Here is a 15,036-nt window from a genome sequence, read left to right on the forward strand (position 1 = left end):
GCAGTTCGTTATTAAGTAACATGAGAGGGATGAAGAAATTAAGTTTCTCTTACAATTTCCCCTCAGGGCACCTTGAGGAATGACAAACCTTTCCGGTGCGGTTTCGGTGTGACACTGTGGGGGGCGGCAGGGGTGCCTGCAAGCCACTTCCGCCCCGCCCTTCCCTCGGACGGAACGATTTGAGTGAGACCCAGCGGCCGGAGGCGGGGCGACTTCCGCCCCTCCCCTGGCTCGGGCCGGATCCATGTTGATGCGACACAACACCTCCTCCCCCCCCCCCCCCGCCCGGCGGAGGGATTGGAGTGTGACAGCCGTTGCGGGGCGGCGGCCGCTGGAGAGGCGGGACGTGGTGGTGGTGGGGCCGGTTTCCGCCCCGCAGACGGGGTGGGGCGAGTGTCAGTCTGAGCCTGGGATTGCGCTGCCGCTCGGTGGTGGTTGTTGTGAGGAGACGAAACGGGGGGGAAGAGCAGCGGGCGACGAAAATGGGCAACTGTCACACGGTGGGACCTAACGAGGCTCTGGTGGTGTCAGGTAATAAAAACCACTTTACCCCTCCTCTCAAAGCGGGCTGGTGGGGAATAAGGAGCTAATTTAACCCCCTTTTTTTGGGGGGGGATCAAAACAAAAACATTTTAACCAAAAAAAAGGTTAAAATTTAAAATAAAGGCCGTTGAGGGGGTGGGAGTGAACTCCTGAGAAACTAGGCCGCACTCGCAGGGCTGAAACTATTGGAAATAATCGATTAAATCAAGCTTTAAATCGGCTGCAGATTTAAAATGCTTCATTTATTTCAGGGGTTCCAGTTTCTTCACACAACTTTTTCCCCCCCCCCCCTCCTCTCTGTTGCTTAGAAATTTGTTTCTCTCACCAGGTTAAATGCCACTGTTCATCTTTTCAAAGTTGATTTCAAATATCCTAAGTTACTGAGATTCCCCCCCCCCCCCCAACTCATTGACGTGGTTATTTTGTTTTCAAGGAGGTTGGATCTGTTCTTGTTTGGTTTCTCGTCTGGAATTTAAATGTTGGAGGAATCGCACCCTCTTTTCATTTATGGCTTTCCTTCTTTTTATTATTGTTGTTGTTGTTGTTGTTGTTTAGAATGGGGTCCCCCCCCAAGTCAGTCGTTCTGTGAATTGTTCAGCCTCCATAGGTTTTGGTTTAGCTGAAAATGGGGAGGAAAAGTCAAAGCAATTGTCCAGAATTCAGATTCTGCTCCCTCTCTATGTCCACAAATGTTTTTAGTTCAAACATAATGTAAAAAAATACTCCTATTGGCAGGGATTTTACGCATGCCATGTTTGGATGTTGACGATCAGTTTGTGTAGCTGAACTAGGGTGTGTACCTGAACGTGAATGGAGAGATGCATGTAGTATATTGCACAATGACACACTTCCCAGATACAAATAAGTTTTTCTGGTATTTCTTTGAGTTAGCAAATGCTGTACAAATCTTTGTTAGTTTTTAGTTCAATCTTGAATTTCCCTGTGTTTCTGTAAGGGTCTGTCTGTTAACACTTTGCTTGCGAAGGAAATGTTCGTTTAACCGCCTCTGTATCACTTGTGTGTGCACAGCATGCTGTCATTGTTATATGAGATGAGATGATGTGATTCCATCTTAATTTGGCCATTAGTAAAATTAGCCTCTTAAATTTCTGTTTGATCTGTGTTAGCTGAAGAGGCTAGGGCTGAGCTGGGTGTGAGTGTTGAATTTGAGAGGAGAGCTGAACCTTGTGTTCATTTGCATCTCCTAGTAACCATCTATCGGGACACAGTGAAGTCACTGGCTTTGGTTCTGACTTGGGCAGGTGACAATGTAAACACTTTAAGAACATTAAAAATAATGGATCAGAAATAAGTATCAACTTCACTATCTTGCCCACTCCCCATATCACTGGATTCATTGAGGTACCAATAAATCTAAAAAACTAAAAGAATTGTGGATGCTGTAAATCCGAAACAAAAGCAGAAATTACTGGAAAAGCTCAGCATGTCTGGCAGCATCTCTGGACAGAAATCAAGAGTTCTGAGGAAGGGTCATTCAAAGTGAAACGTTAACTCTGATTTCTCTTTATAGATGCTGCCAGACCTGCTGAGCTTTTCCAGCAATTTCTGCCTTTGATACCCAAAAAAACTGTCCATTTCAGCCTTAAGTATGTCAACCAGCTGTGGAAACTACCTCTGTCTGCCTTGTCAAGTCAGTATGAAAGAATACCATTTAAAAATCAAAAATACTGGAAACAAAGTGGATGGGGCAACATTTTGTGGAGAGAAAACCAGTTAACATTTCAGAGTGGTGATGTTTGCTGGAATATCTCTGTTTCTGTTTGCACAGACACAGTCTGCTCTGAATATTTCTGATGCTTTTTCTTTGTATTTCTGATTGCCAGTGTAATTTTGCTCTTTTCAGAGAAAAAGGTGAATTTGGATCCGAAAATGAGAATCGGTCTTCCATCGTGATTTTGATATTGTACCTGTTGTTTGTATGTCAGTTTTAACTTGGGAAAACTGACTCTGAATGTACAGTTACAAGAGAAAACCAGATGGCTGTGTTAAATTCTCAAGCAGAGCATCTGAGACAGAGTGGAGACAGCTTCAAATTTGAGACGGTCCTTTGTAAAAATGAATGACTTTCCTTTTTCAAGCGTGTTTCACATCTTCAGGACAACTCTAAGTGCTTTTCAGCACTTTTTAAATTTTTTTGTTTATGAAGTCTGGTCCCTGTGGAAATGTATGAAAGCACTGCAGCCAATTTCCACACAGTAAGCTCCTATAGATAGCAATGAGATGATGATCAATTAGCTTTTGTCTTTGGTAATGTTTGGATGGAATTCTGGAAAGAACCCTCATGATTCTCTTGAAACAGGTTGTTTTAGATTTGCTGGAGTGGGCAGACTCTCTTTAAACCTCTTAGCTGATAGGCAGCATCTCAGGCAGTTGACAAATTCACTGGGATCACTGATTTCGAGTATTGGCTGAAATCTCTGGTGTAGTGTTCAAACCCCTGACCTTTAGACCCTGAGGTTAGAGTGCTGCCCACTGGACTTGTCTCAACACTGCTCTCACCTTCATTCTGCTGCAGGTTTGCAACTGAGGCCAACCAGCTTTTCATCCTGGCAGAGTTGCCCTGTATTTATTGAGTTTTTGAAATCTTGCTGTCGGTTTGTGAGGAATACCAGCTGTTATAGTCTGCTTAAGCTTTTTGTGGTTTGGGAAGGTCAGGCCTTTCCAGTTTGGGTAAAAGGTGAGATTTTGTTGAGATGAAGCACATTAGATTTTTTTTAGATTCAAAACTGAGTGCTGTTCCCTTCTGACAGACTCATTTTCCAATGACAATAACTTGGATTATTGTATTATACAGACACCCTTGCTCTCTCCCCATCCGACTTCTGCAACTCTTACCTGACCTTTGGCCATTCAACAGCCAGTGGTTATTTACCCTCCCTCACCTCATTCCCTGTCATTCCAGTAGTGAATACGAGAGACAGAGAGAGGGAGGTTTTGGGAGGAACATGGAGAGTTTAACTCTTGTTAATGAGCAGTGCTAGGATTGTTGTCTGTCATTTTATTGTTCTGTTGTAATCCATGTGTTGACTTAACCTGGTTGTAGGCTCTCAGTCATTGTTGACGTTGGGGGTTGGAAGCAAAAAGTGGAATTCTTTTGGAAAGATTGAACAATGCTTCAGGCTGTTAAAAAGTATTATTGGACTGAGGGTGAGCTTGTATTGAACTGTCAGAACGGTGATGTGTCAGAGATGTCCGGTATCTTGGGCTTTGAATCTTTGCCATACAGTAGTGGTGCAGATCTCTTGTACACTGAGCTCTTGATCGTAACTCATTGTGTGAAGAGTTTTGAAGCTCCGGGATGGGAATCTGAAGTTATCAGGGAAGATATCATACACTGACACTGTTTCCACTGGGGTAGAGAAGGGTTTGATTTAGAATTCTCAAGGACCTTGCTGCAGACAGTGGAGAGAGACTATTTCTGGTTTTCTTGAGTTGCTCATGAATCTTAACATGGTTGTTGAGAATGCAACGGGAAGCACAAAGCCTACTGGGAACAATTCTCACCAAGACTCTACATGAACTATTTGGTTCAGTTTTAGCAAGTTTCCAAGGCTTGACGTTTCATGGCTTTTTGGACAGCATCCATTTCCCCTGCCATTGTTCTTCTTGATTTCATTCCAGCCAAGCAATCACACCCTTAACATGAGCTCCTGACAGTAAGGTGCTTGTCTTTGTGTCATGGCAAGTCTGACTGTTCATTTGAAATGTTCTGTTTTTGATTTAATGCTCCAGATGGATTGGAATTCCATCCCCACAAAGAGCATCGCAGCTACATATTGATTCTCTTCACTTCTGATTTTGTTTTTTTAATCATTCGTGGGATTATGGGTGTCACTGGCTGCGCCCAGTATTTATTACCTGTCCCTAGTTGCCCCTTGAGAAGGTGGGGGTGAGTTGCCGCCTTGAACCACTGCATTCCATGTGCTGTGGGTTGACCCACAATGCCCTTAGGGAGGGAATTCCAGGATTTGGACCCAGCGACAATGAAGGAATGGGACATATTTCTAAGTCAGGATGGGGAGGGGCTCAGAGGGTAACTTGGAGGTGGTGGTGATGTTTCCCTGTATCTGCTACCCTTGTCCTTCTCTATGGAAGTGATGGTGGGTTTGGAAGGTGCTATCTGAGAATCTTTGGTGAATTTCTGCAGTGCGTCTGGTAGATGGTATACACAGCAGCTACTGAGCATTGGTGATGGATGTTTGTGAATGTGGTACCAATCAAGCGGGTTGCATTGTCCTGGATGGTGTAAAGCTTCCTGAGTGTTGTTGGGGCTGCCCCCATCCAGGGCAAGTGGGGAGTATTCCATCACACTCCTGACTTGTAGATGGTGGACAGGCTTTGGGAGTCAGGAGGCGCGTTACTTGCCACAGTATTCCTAGCCTCTGATCTGCTTCTGTAGCCACTGTGTTTATGTAGTGAATTTCTGGTCAATGATGTTGATAGTGGAGGATTCAGTGATGGTAACAAGGTGCAGTGGTTAGATTGTCTCATGTTGGTGATGGTCATAGCCTGGCATTTGTGTGCCCGGAATGTTACTTATTATGTTGCCTGACTGAGCTCATTTGCTGCTAAAGCTATCAATGCCACTATTACTTTGGCTGTTAAATACTCCGATCCTGGTTTATCTCTGTATTGTTTGAGTATATAGAGTTAAACAGTACAGATACAGACCCTTCAGTCTAACTCATCCATGCTGAACAGATATCCTAAACTGGTCTAGTCCCATTTGCTGATATTTGGCCCATATCCCTCTAAACCCTAAAGAAAAATGGAAAGAACTGCAGATGCTGTAAATCAAAACCAAAACAGAAATTGCTGGAAAAGCTCAGCAGGTCTGGCAGCATCTGTGGAGAGAAATCAGAGTTAATGTTTTGGGTTGAGTGACCTTTCCTCAGAACTCTCCCTCTCAACCCTTCCTGTTAATATACTCATCCACATGCTTTTTAAATGTTCTAATTGGGTACAATGACCCTTCTGAACTGCTCCACTTAATCATTACTATGTGTTTCTAAATGATCCACTATTACATCCTTTATATTAGACCCTGGCATTAGCTCAAGAACAGATGTTCCACTAGCTGCCTTATAGTAACCTGAGATGTTTTCTCCTTCCCTTTTGAAGCGAAGGTGTTACATTGGCAGTTTCCAATTGCTGTAGTTAACAAGCAGGAGACTGGCAGACTGCAGCAAGCCGGCAGCATCAGGAAGTGGAGAAGGCAACTTTTCAGGTCCTGAAGGAGGGTTACACCCGAAACGTTGGCTTCTCCACCTCCTGACGCTGCCTGTCTTGCTGTGCTGTTCCAGCCTCCTGCATGTCTACTTTGGATTCCAGCAGCTGCAGTTTGTTTTTTGTCTTTACCTAAGTTTCCAGTTGCCTGCAGCTTTTCCACGTTCACAGAATTCCTGGAAGATTGCAGCCAGTGCATCCACTGTCTCTGCAGCTCCTATTTTTAATATTCCAGGATGCATGCAGTCAGACCCAGGGGACGTGATGGTCTTTCACCCCATTAATTTTTCCTCGCACTTACTCTTTCATGATAGCTACTGTATTTATTTCCTTGCCGGTATCTGGTCCCATACATCCATCACCCTTTTGCACATAGACCTGTACTGGCTCCTGATTGGGAAACACCTGAATTTTCCAATCTTTAGCCTTGTTTTCAAATCCCATCCATGTTCTCTCACTCCTGTCTACCCCTGTAATCTCCTCCAACCCTACAGTCCTCGGAGGTACCTGCTTTCTATCAGTTCTGCAATCTTGAAGTACTTGTAACCTCTTCACCTTTGGAGGTTGCACCAAGTCCCAGGCCATGGAATTCCCTCCCTGCAGACACCCCTCAACCTGTTTTGGTCCTGCAAGACTGTCTATTTAAACTTCTTTGATCAGATCTTTGGTGACCACTGTGAATATTTCCGTGGGTGGTCAGCTATCATGCTTTGATGTTTCTGTGAAGAGTATTGGGTGCTTTACAGTGTTGTCAACTTCCTGCTGTTCTCACCCAATGTTTACAACACTGCTGTTAGTAGCAGGAGTCCCTGGGTCATGGTTGACAGCCAGAGTTCTGGTTTTAGCCCCAAGTCCTGGTGAGTGGCTCAATCCAAACGTAATAGTCCAAGCTGTGTCCCAGCTAAGATCTGCACATGCAGAATCACAAAGCCCATCTCCATTCACATTCAATTACCTAATTAGCCCTTTAATTTGTGACCCATTAGAAAGCTATTTGCACCTCCAGTGTTCTTTATCTATACTCTGTAGAGGACATTGGGTGTGACACAGTGATGGACATATGATGTGCTGGATTACTGATCACTGCTCTAGTGCAATAGTGAAGCAATGATTGCAAAAAATAACCTTGACATTGCCTTAGTTCACGGTTACATCCATAAATCTAGCAGGGAACCACTGAGAGCTAATGGTTGGGATGGGAATGCTGGGCTTGCACTACTTGATCTAACCGCATTAAATTACTCAGCACATTCACAGGTAACAATAGTTCCAAGGCACGTGGCCAGCAGTGTGTTTGGTGCTGGTGAATGGTTATGCTTTGGAGATTGTATGGGTTTATAAAACTGTCAAGTCCACCACAGATTTCAAACAAGTTGGTGAAGATGAATGGTCATGGGGGGGAGAAACTACATATTTTCACAATGCATTGGAAGCCTGTAATGAATGAGGAGGATACTAAGAAGATAATCTGCCTTCAAATTATAGGAATAATTCACAGTTCATTCTTCCAACTCACTTAACCTGCACCATAGTTCCTAGAAATGTCGTGTCTTCTAAAAAAAACTTGCATTTTTTTAAAGCTTTCTTTAGTTATCTTACAGAGAGAGAGAGATGATTAGTTTGTTCACTAAAGTCTACCCTTTTCAGGCTCATGGAGCCACATTGTGTGATCGGTAACTCTCTGGAGAGAATTGTTCAGGGTCAGCCTACCAGCTGGAACATTTTCTCCCGCTCCGGGTGTGTTGCATAATCCCCTTTGGTGCCTGCTAGAGACAAGAGTAAGGCCACTGACTTATTAAAATCCAAAGTTAGCAAAAGAGAGGTGACCAGTTTGACCGCTGTGACTCTTGGCTTAACAGTGCAGGAAACATAGGGCCCAGTTCCCACTCTCTAATTTGCACTGGAACTGAAATGTTCCAGCTGCCACCAGACAGACCCTGCAGGCCTGGCTTGCAACATTCAAGTTACAAAGTAATTCCAGCACTCCTTCACTGTTCTCCAGTACCTCCTGTGGGAAATGTGGGTGTGTCAAATCTGGTATGGAAATGATTCGTCCCTACATGCCTCCCTGAGAGTCCCGAATAATATTTGTCTCTCAATAAATAGCATTTTGCTTAAAATAAAAGTTTATCTTATTACCTTGTTTCATTTTCTGAGAATTTGTGATGTGGAAGTTGGCTTCAGCATATCCTACATTCCTATTATTTACTGACAGCTTTTGTCTCCCATCTGGAATGGTGTGTACAAATCGTCTCAATGTCTGCAATCTCCTCCCTTAGATATGAAGATAGTTACACGTTAGCTTGGCTGGCTCAATGGTCTATTTGTGATTTAGAATAACAACAAGAGCATGGCTTTGATTCCCATTCCGTCTGAGGGAGGAACCTTTGGATGGTGCACATACACCATTCTTGCACTGGAAATAGTCCATTCAATGTTCAGAAGTTCAGTCCCTGGGTAAGAGGCTTGTCCTATGATAAGACGTTGAGTAAATTGGGTCTGTATCCTCTGGAGAATGACAGCCAATCTCAGAGAGATAAAAGACTCTGAAGGGGTTTGACAGGACAAATACTGAGAGGTTGTTCCCCTCAGACCGGAGATTTGAGAACATGGGGCACAGTCCCAAGTTAAAGGGATAATAATTTAGGACTGGGATGAGAATTTTTTTTTACTGGTATTGTGATTCTTAGAATTTGTTATCCCAGACAACTGTGTGTGGTTTGCTAATTTTAATGTTTGGAGAAGGCTGATTTGAGTCTTTGTAGGAATTGAGGGGAATGTGGAGGGTATGGGAACGTTGAGTTGAAGCATAAGGACTGTCTTGAGAGTATTGCAATGTAGAGCAGGCTTGATGGGTCACTTGATCTAAATATTGTTCTTGTGTTCTTATTACAACTTTGCAGATACTTTGATTGTGAAACTGGGGGCTGCATGGTGGCTCAGTGGTTAGCACTGCTGCCTCCCAGTGCCAGAGACCCAGGTTTGATTGCAGCCTCTGGCAACTGTCTATGTGGACATTCTCCACGTGCCTGTGTGAGTTTCCTCTGGGTGCTCTGGTTTCTTTCCACAATCCAAAGATGTGCAGGTGAGGTGAATTGGTCATGCTAAAACACCCCATAGTGTTGCAGGACGTGTAGGGTAGGTGCATTAGTCCAGGGTAAGTGTAGTGTAATAGGTTAGGGGTATGGGTCTGGGTGGGTTACTTGTTGGAGGTGTGGACCTGTTGGGCCAAATGACCAGTTTGCACTGTAGGAATTCTTTGATTCTGGAGTCCTGAGAGGTGCTGTACAAATATGTTGATGCCAGAATTGGACATTGTAGCAGTGAGGAGGGCTGCAGGGTCCGGAGCAGGTTTGAGCCACTGAGAGGGGCAGCAGGGTCCAGAGTAGGTTGAGCAAATATCAAAGACAGTTGCTATGTTTTTTTTGAGTCACATCCCTAGTTCACTGGCCCCAAGGACACAGTTTGAGAGTGATTTTAACCATGTAGATCAAAATGAAACATTTACAGCAATGTTGCTCCAAGACCTTGGGTTGTTTAGTATGGGAGGTTGGAAGTCTGAAGCAAAAACTAAGCTGTTTGGAAATTTAGTCTGTTGTTAATCAACTTGGTGTGGAAGTGAAACAGTGTTCTGGCTGACTGTCAGTTGGCATAATAACCACTCTGGGTTTGGACATATTAACTTTACTTGATCCATGTGGAAGGGCCTTTTATTTTCAGGAATCGGTGTATTTGGTGCACTCTGTCCTAGAAATGATTGACTCGATTTTGCCAGCTCAGGCAGTGGTTTGGCATAAAGGAAGCTCTCTGATTCCCTTAGTGTTTTGAGGGGTCTTTGCTGGGACAGTCGATGATGAAGAATAAGAGCTCCTGGGGAAGGGGCTTGGTTAAGGAAGGGAAAGAATGATTGAAATTTCCACTTCTTTGATTCTGGAAGCTGGAGTAGCCTTTGCACTCTCCATTCGCCCTGGCTTCACTACATTGTCATAATTAGTCACAGTCAAATTGGTCCCCAGTGCTTGCAGTAGAGTTTTATGTTTAAGTAATAACCATGTTTCTCCCTCCAGTCTAGGTGAGAGTGCTTCTCTATTGATCTAACTTTTACAACGTTCCAAAAAGGACACAAAAAGTCACTTGCGCTCATCAGGACCAGATTAAAAAAAACAATCTGACCAGAGGAACACCATTTTATTCCAGGGGAGTGTGCATGTGCCAATAGTTACACCAGAGACTAATTCAAGATCATCAGTGGGATTCACAGTGTGATGTGTTAGAATCTATAGATTTATATAAATGCACAGGACCTATTATTGTAAGCAAAATGAATTTGTGCAAACAGTGCACTTTCTCCATGTTTCTGCATCACCTTGATCAATTGGACTCTACCTTCCTGATCTGAGAATTAAGATACAGTTAATAATTCTTATGGTGACACAAAAATTCAGCACCCTTTTCTCACATGGTATAAAATGGTGTCCTTTTTATCAAGTCTTGTTTCTTATATTCTAGTTCTGATGAATGCAAGGCAAATAGCTAGGCTCCTTGTCTCCTTTTTAGTATTGTTTTAAGTTCTGTATTATCAGACGGTTATTTATATACTTTTTTCAGTCATGTTTCCTGCATGATCTGCAATGTGTGTAGATGAAACTGGGACTATCTCGCATTATAACTTTGGGGATTTAATTGTGGAATTGTGTTGCACAGATGCAAGGGGCATGGTCCATCCAACCACCACATTTCTATAGATTAGATTAGATTACTTAGTGTGGAAACAGGCCCTTTGGCTCAACAAGTCCACATCGACCCGTCGAAGCGCAACCCACTCAATTTAGCATGGCCAATTCACCTAAGCTGCGCATTTTTTTTGGATTATGGGAGGAAACCGGAGCACCCAGAGGAAACCCACGCCGACGTGGGGAGAATGTGCAAACTCCACACAGAGTCGCCTGAGGCAGGAATTGAACCCAGGTCTCTGGCACTGTGCGGCAGCAGTGCTAACCACTCTGCCGCTCACGGTGCTCCTTGAACATAATGAAATGTTCCAGTATGCTCTACTGAAATGTGTAAGTGACCAGTTGCTTGGTTAAAGAGGTAGATTTAAGTAGTATTTCAAGAGGACAGCAAGCTGGAGTTCCAGAGTTTTGTAGATGGCCGAAGATACAGCCACCAATATTGGAGCAGTAAAGGTTGGGTATGTTGAAGAGACCAAGGTTAGCAAAGCGCAAATATCTTAGACAGTTGTGGGATTAGTAGAGGGTTGAGGCTATGGAAGGATTTAAAAACCACTGATATTCTGTGCTTGAAACCTCAAAGGTAATTTGCTAGTGAGCTGGGCCTAGTGTGTTAGCTAAGGTTGCTCCTGTCTCCTTGAAGTCTAGTCTTTCATGGCGCTAGTCTTGTATCAGTTTGCCACCAGTTGTCTATTCTTACATCTCCACTTCCTGTTAATGGCAAACCTGGGGAGGAACTAACTGCTAAAATATTTGCTCATTCTCATGATGTAAATAGATAAGGAGGATGAGACCATTCTAATAAAATTATCCTACTTTTTTTTTGTTTGGGATGTTGTCTGATTGTGATAACTAAATGGAAAGCACATTTATTCTGGAAACAACACATGATGGGATGAGTTTTCTTTCTGAGAAACGAGAGCTAGCCTGACTGGTCGATAAATTAAATTCCACTAATGCATTGCTACCCATCAGATGTCCCGACTGTCTTAATAACTCAATTTAAAAGGTTTCTGACTGTTCAGAGGAGACATTTCCAGTGCTGGCTCTTAATGATGTAGACTATTAAATATCAAGAAGATTATTCTTCCTCTCCCTGAGCTTGCTGAATCTAGTTACATGGGCATTGTCATAATCTAGTTCCTGGTCTTGATACACCCATCTAGTCCATGGGGGCTGGTAAACTTATTGACTGACTATCGAGAATATTTGAGAGAAACTTTTCATGTCCTCATTCTAGCACCACCATGTGTGAGTGAATCCGGATAGTCATTGACCATCCACTTTGAAAATTCCCTCCAAACTTCAGCAACACGCCAGGCACCTTCAGCAAATGCTTTTTCTAACCCAAAACCGATTCCTCACTCCCTTTTTGTTATAGAAAAACTGAGATTACTAGTGATTTGAAACAAATTGAAGAATATTGTAACATCATGGCAAGATGGGTTAATGTTGGAGTTGTGATCAGAACTGGAAGATATTCCAGCGATGAATGGGGGGAAATATGTACACATGGAGAAAAGGATAAGAAATCCATGTCCGTGCGAAGGTGGAGAGTTTGGCAATAGCAAACTTCTCATAACTAAGAGTTGAAATATAGGATCTTCTGACCTGTTGACCTTTACCCTCTACACAGTTATATGAGCTTCATCTGTGGGAAAATACGCAAAAAATACAAGACAATCACCTGATGAAGGAAGAGCTCTCCAAAAACTAGTGCCTCCAAATAAACCCGTTGGACTATAACCTGGTGGTGTGATTTTTAATAAAATACGAGACCGGGTTTGTAAGACTGGAACTAAACTACTGCTGGAGTTTTGTATACAGTTCTGATCATCGCAATACTGAAGGACATAATTGCGTCTCTCCAGCACGTTTACAAGAATGTTGCCTAGTCTTTAAAATTGCAGCTCTACAAAAATTAGAATAGGCTGGAGCTTTTCTTCTTTACCACCTCAGTTCTGAGCAGCAACTTAATTGTCTGCAAAATAGAGGGGCTTTGATAGAGTGGACAGTCACTGGAGTCACTGATTGAAGATGATTGGTAGAAGGATTCTAGGGAGCACAAGGAAAGTTGTTTTCACCCAGAGAGTGGCGGGTGTCTAGAATTTGCTGCCCAGTTTGGTGGTTGTGGCAGAAACCCTCAACTCATTGCCAAGGAATGTGGATCTGTATCTGAAGTTCAGGAACCCACAAGACTGCAAACCAAGTGTTGGTAAATGGGGTTAGAACAGCTTTTTTGAGACATGGTGAATTGAACAGCCGCTGTGTTGCCAGTTTTCATGGGAGCGTTGTTGAGGGACGTTTCCACACAATGCAAGCGACATATCCTAAACCATCAGTTTATTTTTATATAACCATGCTCGGAAATGCATTTTTTAATGAATTACTAATCGGTGCTTGGTGTAGTACGATTGCTGGAATTAAATAGGTAAAGGTGCTGGGATGGGCCTGGGAGGTTCTCTGGTATGTGGAGTTGTCAAATTTCTCAATGTTTCCACATCAGTTGTGTTGAAATCTGTTATGGGAAACCAACTTGTTACAATGCTGATTTCCTGGCCTGCATTCTGCTGTCAGTAGTGAAGGGATCAGTGTTTGCTGCTCCATAGATGTACTGTTATCCACAGTCTTTTCAGTGGACCTTAGTAAGGGTCTTTCAGAATCTGAAATAGTGCAGTGTCCTGCATGGGGCAATCTTTAAACCTCTGTAAAATAGGTGAGACATTGTTTCCTCAGCCAATCGTGACTGGAATACTCTGATCCAGAAGGGGCAAATTATAATATTTCTTTCAATTGTAAAATTATGGTGAGAAAGGGAAATACAGAGAAAGAATGATATGTTTATTGTTCTCCCTTAATCTTGTTACAATTGGTCAGACTCTCCAATAATTAAAACTGAAAGGAATCAGAATCCACACTTGTTAAAGTTTAATTTTCGGTGCCAGAGTAGTTGTTCAGCAGCATTTGAAACTTGGCAAGTTATTGAAAATTAATTTAAACTTGAGTAGGATATTAAGATATAGTTACCTTTTAATATCGCAATGCACTTAAGGAGAAACTGGACAAAATGAAAGAGGGAAATAGAGGATAATGGGGAAAATGCAGGAAAGTGGCTGTGACGAATGATGAATCAGCCATGATCCTGTGAAGAAATAGAGCAGGTTCAAGGGTTGAACAGCCTAGTCCTGTTCTTATTTCTTGTGGCCTTGTTAAAGGGAATAGAGGGTTACCATAGTGAGTTAGACAAGGAAAGCTGGGTGGAAGCTAGAATGGATCAGTGTGAACTGTAAATAAGACAGAACCTGCATTTAGGTCGCAAAGGTGAGCCCTCCAAAAAGAATTGCAGCTTCAGTTTACTAGATTTATACCATTATCTGCATTCTGTTATTAACGGGTTTGCAATCACCCCCAGTCAGACATTCCACATAAATCTTTGCAACGCATTCCGGAATTGTTTTGGATTTTTGTGTTCATCAAAAATATACTGGTTCCAGGATACACTAACTTTTGTTTGTACCAAGGGTTCGATTCCAGCCTCTGGCGACTCTGTGTAGAGTTTGCACATTCTCTCTTTGCGTGAGTTTCCTCCGGGTGTTCTGGTTTCCTCCCACCGTCCAAAAATGTACAGGTCAGGTGAATTGGCCATGCTAAATTGCCTGTAGTTTTAAGAGCATTAGACAGGGGTAAATATAGGGTACGGGAATGGGTCTGGGTGGGTTACTCTTTGGAGGATCAGTGTGGATTTGTTGGGCCGAAGGGTCTGTTTCCATATTTTAGGGATTCTAAAACTCTAAATCACTGCAATCAGAGCATAGTTGGATGGAGTGTAATGCTGCCTCTGCAATGCCGAAATAATGTGTCTTCATAGAGTCATGGAGATGTACAACATGGAAATAGACCCTTCGGTCCAACCCGGCTATGTCTACTAAATATCCCAACTCTATCTAGTCCCACCTGCCACCACCCGGCCCATATCCCTCCAAACCCTTCCTATTCATATACCCATCCAGATGCCTTTTAAATGTTGCAATTGTACCAGCCTCCACCACATCCTCTGGCAGCTCATTCCATACACCTACCACCCTCTGCGTGAAACTATTGCCCCTTAGGTCTCTTTTATATCTTTCCCCTCTCACCCTAAACCTATGCCCTCTAGTTTTGGACTCCCTGACCCCAGGGAAAAGACTTTGTCTATTTGTCCTATCCATGCCCCTCATAATTTTGTAAACCTCTATAAGGTCACCCCTCAGCCTCCGACGCTCCAGGGAAAACAGTCCCAACCTGTTCAGCTTCTCCCCATAGCTCAAATCCTCCAACCCTGGCAACATCCTTGTAAATCTCTTCTGAACCTTTTCAAGTTTCACAACATCCTTCCGAGAGGTAGGAGACCAGAATTGTATGCAATATTCCAACAGTGGCCTAACCAATGTCCTGTACTGCTACAACATGACCTCCCAACTCCTCTACTCAATAGTCTGACCAATAGAGGAAAACATACCAAACGCCGCCTTCACAC

The 15,036-nt window shown here is 43.2% G+C and overlaps 1 protein-coding gene across 3 annotated transcripts in view; it reads left to right on the plus strand.

Moving 5' to 3' along the window:
- Positions 1-369: 369 nt before the first annotated feature.
- Positions 370-15,036, plus strand: part of LOC140491621 (flotillin-2) — a 97,878-nt gene continuing 83,211 nt past the window's right edge. For all 3 annotated transcript variants that reach the window (XM_072590071.1, XM_072590070.1, XM_072590072.1), the window contains exon 1: positions 370-531. In XM_072590071.1, the coding sequence (XP_072446172.1) occupies positions 483-531 (49 nt within the window). In that variant the 5' untranslated portion in view covers positions 370-482. The remainder of the gene's footprint in view (positions 532-15,036) is intronic.

Source organism: Chiloscyllium punctatum, chromosome 19 (genome assembly GCF_047496795.1).
Source record: "Chiloscyllium punctatum isolate Juve2018m chromosome 19, sChiPun1.3, whole genome shotgun sequence".
In the NCBI taxonomy this organism is placed as follows: Eukaryota; Metazoa; Chordata; class Chondrichthyes; order Orectolobiformes; family Hemiscylliidae; genus Chiloscyllium; species Chiloscyllium punctatum.